The following is a 5913-nucleotide window of genomic DNA, read 5'->3' as shown; positions in this document are numbered from 1 at the left end:
CTGCACGTCTTTCATTAATGAATGGCTCTCCTCTCGCGTCTTCTGGCGCGCACAAACACCAACCATCATGACATATGGTAAATTTCCAAAGCCTAGTTGCGGAAATTAAGGATCGGAACACTTAAGCACATGTCGCCCTGCTTCCTTTTCCCAATGCTCTCATCGAACCGGAGGAAAACTAGTTCCCAGGATCTCAACATCACTCTGTTTCAATCTCAACGTCTCTTTCTTTCAATCTCTTCGTTTCTCCTCCAATTTCTTCGTCCTTGATTCATCCAGCAACTCCATCTCTCCGTCGACCGCGACAATTCACGAATCTGGGTCTCCGGGTCTTCTTCATATCCTTATAAAGCCAGCAATGAGTCTCCAACGACCGGCAGAAACGCTCCGTCCGTCCACCGAACAACCAGAGAGCAGCAGGTGCCTCACAAATTGCTACAAAAAAAAACCAATGACCCAATGTTACTATAACCATCATCATCATCTCTTAATTACGATCTTTCAATCTCGCATCGATCCAATCTTCCCTCGCAATCGAATTTAGAATGAATCGGTTCCTGTTTTTGTTTACGCTCTGACCTGGTTCTGTTTAACACTTTCTTCTACTTCTTTCCACCACCACCACCACTACAATTACCATTTCTTCTCCTCGAACGGCTTTCATCCGCCTCGAGCGCATTCCTCTACATCCACTCTTCTGCTCCTCCTCTTCCTCAAAGGCCATGGTCAACGACGGCGCGACTTCCTCGTGAAACCAGTCTCTCGGAAACTGGGTCAGTGTATTTCTAGGTAACGAACTTGATACCAGCTTTCTCATTTTTAACTATTCCGCGCCGGAGAAAGACGAGAGAAGGATCAGAGACAGAAGAAGAGGAAGCGGAGGATGGAAAATTCATTAAAAAAAAATAAACTAAATGAATCGTAGAGGTGGAGAGGTATAACATACATAAGGAAGAGAAAATCGATGCTCTTCGAGCATCACTGGGTCAACGCAATCACAATTTTAAATTGAAGAAAGAAAAATGAGCACGTAAACAAACAAATAAACAAACACACACGGATCTCGGCGTTATAAATTATTCTTTATTTCTCCTTTTTAATTGCATTTCTTTTTCTTGTATTTACATTTACAAAGATTAGAGCTTGGGAAGAAAAAAATAAATAACATATCTAAACTAATAATTAATAGAAGAAGAAAATAGTGTTTCGTGTGAAAGAGAAGAGAATAAGTATTGGAAGACAGATGAAGATTGATAGAATGATGATAACTATTGTTGGTAAAGACGGTCCTTGTAACTGCGGACTGCATTGGTTTCAATTAATTTAAATAAATAAATAAATATTATAGATTAATTTGCTCCAAAAAAATAATGGGTTTTTTGGTGTTGTTGTTTAGCTTTGTTGGTCGGCCCATCCTTGGTAGGCCATGTCTGTGGCTTCGCGCTTCCTCCTGTGATGGTCGTGTCCGTGGGAGGCGTGGATCACGGTGTGTCCGCCGTCGTCGTGCTCGGAGGAAACCAATTTCTTGAGGCCGATGACCATGGAGAGCATCAGAGCTAAAGCGGAGACCATCAATGCTTTCATGGCTAAGAGACCGACACCGCCGAGACCCAAAGCGGCCATCATCTTTCCCATCATCAAACCCATGATCATGATTCCACCCATACCTCCTTTACCGCCCTTTCCTCTGGCAGTTCCTGAAACGAGAAGACAACATTTTAATCATTCATCATCAATATTTATCACAAGATTTTTGTATTGATTGGTAAGTTTCATCTATCAATAATTAGATAATATCTTATTAATCACACCAGCTGTAATAACTAGATCTTATTTCTAAGTATATTTAGTTAATCTCATCTTCAATAATTAGACAACATCTTCTTAATCACAAAATCTAAATGGTAAGTAACAATCAGTTAATCTCTTATTAATTAGTGACTACCTAGTTAATCGGATTTTTGATAATTATAAAAAAAAAGTTAAATGAATCCAAGACTATTGGAATAACTAGTATCATTTTAATCACAAAACTTAGAATAACTTTTATTGGTAAATAACAATTAGTTAATCTCATCTTTTTAATCACAGAAACTTATTGCAAAGTAACATTTAGTTAATCTCATCTTCATTAGTAATTATAAAAAAAATCATTAGATAACAATCCAAATTACAAGAATAATTAGACAATATCTTTCAAATCATAAGATCTGGTTGGTAATTAACAATTTGATAATATCATCTTCATTAATAAGTAATTAATTCATATAGTTTTTGATAATTATTTAAAAAAATTGTTAGATAAAATTACTAATCACAAAATCTTATTGGTAAGTAGAAATGCATTAATCTGATCTTTAATAATTACACAACAAAATCATCTAATCACAAGTTAAAGTATAAACTAAAAGTGTATGAAAATATGGATACAAATTTTGTGAAGTAAATAAATACATAAACAAAACGTTATGATTTTCTTAACTATGAAGTAATTTGCATATAGTATAGATAAAAGAAATATTTAGACTTAAAAATCTTTAATAAATAATAAAAAAAAAATAGTTAGTAACAATTTATGTTAATAAAAGAAGTTTAAGAAAAAATAATTTATTTTATTACAATTTTTTTTAAAAATTCTTAAAAAAATATAGAAAATTATAGATTTTTTGGAAATTTCACTTTATTGTTGTCTTATTGAGTTTTGAATCAATATTTTTTTACTATTTTTGTATTAAACTAGTAATTTGTGACTTATTTTTAGATTAGAGTTAAATCAAGAGTAAAATGAGTAATTCTGAGTTAATATTAGATTTTCTGTAATTTAATGCTTAATTTCACGTAATAGTTTCAGAAGTTCAAAGTGTTTACATATTTTGTCTTTTAGAATCTATGTAAATTCTTGTACGAATTATTAAACAAAATTTTAATTTTCATACTTAAATCCTATTAAATTAGTTATTATATTTCATGTAAATCATACAAAAAAAATAGTTTATTTTAGAGATATTGAATTTAGCGATTGTTTTAATTAGTTATTATAAAACTATAGATTTTGTATAAATTATTTTATGCTTTAAAAATTAACAAATGTTGGTAAAAATATGAAATATTGTTCTTGGATTATTGAAGAAGTTAAAAAATTATGTATGCTCCACCTGCTGTTAGAGTGGAGAAGCAGAGCAACAGGTTTGTAGCGACGTGAAATCGAGCGGTAATGGTTTCTACTTAATTTTTATCCTCATTATTACATTAATACCAAAGAATCCACTGTAGGAATCAAGATCAAGGCTTCCACCAAATGTGGGGTAAAAGAAAAACTTTCTAACAGATCCGAATCCTCTTGATCGGATCCACGTGGAAAAGAAGTACAAGAAGATGAAAGACAAGAAAAAAAGAAGAGATACACGCGTTGTTACATGCACTCCACCTGATAAACGATCCCAGATAGGAGAAGAAAGAGAAGCGTTTCAATTATTAATGATCGCCTTTTAATCCACTGCAACTTTTAGAAAGCTGTTCCTTCTACATCTTTCATCTTTTTTCCTTACACTTTTATCTTCTCTCTTTCTTTCTTTACGTTTTTTTTTCTTCATTTACTGGGGGAGATGACCGCAGGTCATCATCTCTCTTATTTGGCAGCAGCCGAAAGCTATTTGTGTTCTTTTTTCCTTCATCAACTCCACTTTTTCGTGTCAGTTTTAATTAAAAATTAATAGAGAGAATCGTGTGTGCATGAAGGAAATAAATATATGAAACATAATTTACCGTTCGAAGACGATTTTTTGATTCTAGTTCTAAAAATAAACCCAATCTCAATGTCATCACACTTCCTACACGTGTTTTTAAAATTAATTACTAAAAATAAATGTTTTTTTGTTTTTTATTAATTAATTGGTTTAGTTTAGAATTTGTTTTTTTTTTAATTTTTTTTTATATAATTTTAAGCAACTGCTGCCATCTAGTTTCTTAATAATCAATTAATTAATTAGGCACTAATTTTCCAATTTTTTTCTTTACAATTTTCACACTTTTAAACAAAATTTGATTTTTTTGTCTCTTTGAATCGTTAAAAAAAATTGAATTTTACATTTGTTTAAGAAGATTTATAAAATTTGTATTTTCCAAAATATCACAAGTGAAATTTTTCTCTTCTTTAATTGAAATTTAAATAAATCCATTTTGTAATTGAATTTTTTGTTGTGATAATTTCTACATATAAATTTGTTAATGTTCTACAAAATTGAAAAAATAAAATATGATATTTTTTTGTCTGAAAGAAATAATTTAAACTATAAACCAATCCATATGTTTTCTGTAAGATTTCTATAAAGTTTCTGCTGTGTTTTGTGAAACGTCTGCGGTATTTAAAGCGCTCGAATCTCCCGCCACAAACGGGGCGCGCCAATTCTGACCAATGAAATGCGCGGATTAGTAATTACAATAATTAACAAAAGTAGAAAAACGGTGTTTTTTTTTCGTGGTGATAATTAAACGCCTCGAAGCAAAAGTCGATATAAAAAGAGAAGATAAAATTTACACTCTTCGTTGTATAATGATTGAGAAAAAAAATTACAACTGTAATTTTCAGTTGTAACGAGCGTAATTATATGATCGAAATCAACGATCTAAAAACTTTAATTCACTTTTAATTCTGTTCTCTCTTTTAGATATACACATATAATTGAAACAATTATAAACTGTAACAATTTTTTTTATTACAAACTTCATTATTTCATTTTTTTTTTTCTTCTATAAACTAAATCGATTTTGACTAATTGTTTTTGAGTCTCATGAATTTGGAAATTTTATGTCTTTATTAAGTAAATTTTTTGATAATACATCTTTTCGGATGATTTATAAAATTTAATAACTTTTTTTCTCAAATTGTAAATAAAGAATAAATAAATTTTACAAAATTATTGTTTTGTAAAGTATTTAATTGATTATAATTTGTTTTTTTTTTAATTTGTTAAAATGTAATGAAAATTGTTTTTTTTATAATTAAAACCAATCAATAAAATTTTGTTAATATTTGAGTATTTCTTCAATAAAAATTTGTTTATCTCTTATAGTAGATTCAAAAATAGTGCACAAATCGTAAGATTTTATCATTATGAATGAAATTTTGAAATTTTCTTTGAATATTTTTGAATTATAATAAATATTTTTATCAATTCATTTTCCTAATAATTTTTATAAACTTTATCTTTGAAAGCAAACAAAATTATTATGAAATATTTACAATAAAAATGTTTATAATTAAAAAAAGTTTTAACACGTTTGTAATTAGAATTTTTACATAAAATAAGAAAAACGTGTAAACTTTCAATAATTTCAATAATATTTTAAACCAACGAGTTAATTATGAAAAATATGTAGATTTTCCTGATTTTTTTGTCGGATTAACGTTTTTTATGATCGAATTAACGTACCAAATTTTATTTTCTAATGATGAAAGTTCATAAGTCATAATTCAATAAAATATTGAAATTTTTTGATAAATGACAGAAAAATTTATTTCTTTTTTCATATAAGAATTTGAATGAAAGATTTTGTCATAAAATGAAAATTTTTAATTTTTCTTTGTTAATTTTTAATAAAAATGTAACACATAAATAAGATGTATATACTAAATGATTTGTGTATTTTTTTCTTATGCAAAAATGTTTAAGAAATTTAAAATTATTTATTGAAAATTGATGATTTTTTTCTTACTAAAATGTATTTTTTTGTTGTAAAAATATTGAAAATTGTATAAAAATGTTGAGATTCTTACCGGTGGCGGAGCTATCGAATCCTTCCATGGCATCCTTGAAAGTCCTTCCGAATCCTTCGCCTGGCATCAGCTCAGGCAACTTGATCCTGAGCTCATGGTTCTGCAGGTAATTCTCCACAGCTCCCAAGACGGTACCG

The 5913-nt window shown here is 29.2% G+C and overlaps 1 protein-coding gene across 1 annotated transcript; it reads right to left on the bottom strand.

Moving 5' to 3' along the window:
• Nucleotides 1-1392: 1392 nt before the first annotated feature.
• On the bottom strand, nt 1393-5896 carry LOC108566310 (the record flags this gene model as incomplete). The annotated part of the gene is made up of 2 exons (XM_017926122.1): nt 1393-1697; nt 5777-5896. Coding segments are annotated over 2 exons (425 nt in total), but the record flags the coding sequence as incomplete, so codon positions are not given.
• Between the last annotated feature and the right edge of the window lie 17 nt (nt 5897-5913).

This window comes from Nicrophorus vespilloides, unplaced genomic scaffold (assembly GCF_001412225.1).
Source record: "Nicrophorus vespilloides isolate i.1.1-1 unplaced genomic scaffold, Nicve_v1.0, whole genome shotgun sequence".
In the NCBI taxonomy this organism is placed as follows: domain Eukaryota; kingdom Metazoa; phylum Arthropoda; class Insecta; order Coleoptera; family Silphidae; genus Nicrophorus; species Nicrophorus vespilloides.
This window is presented reverse-complemented; position numbering and strand designations above follow the sequence as displayed.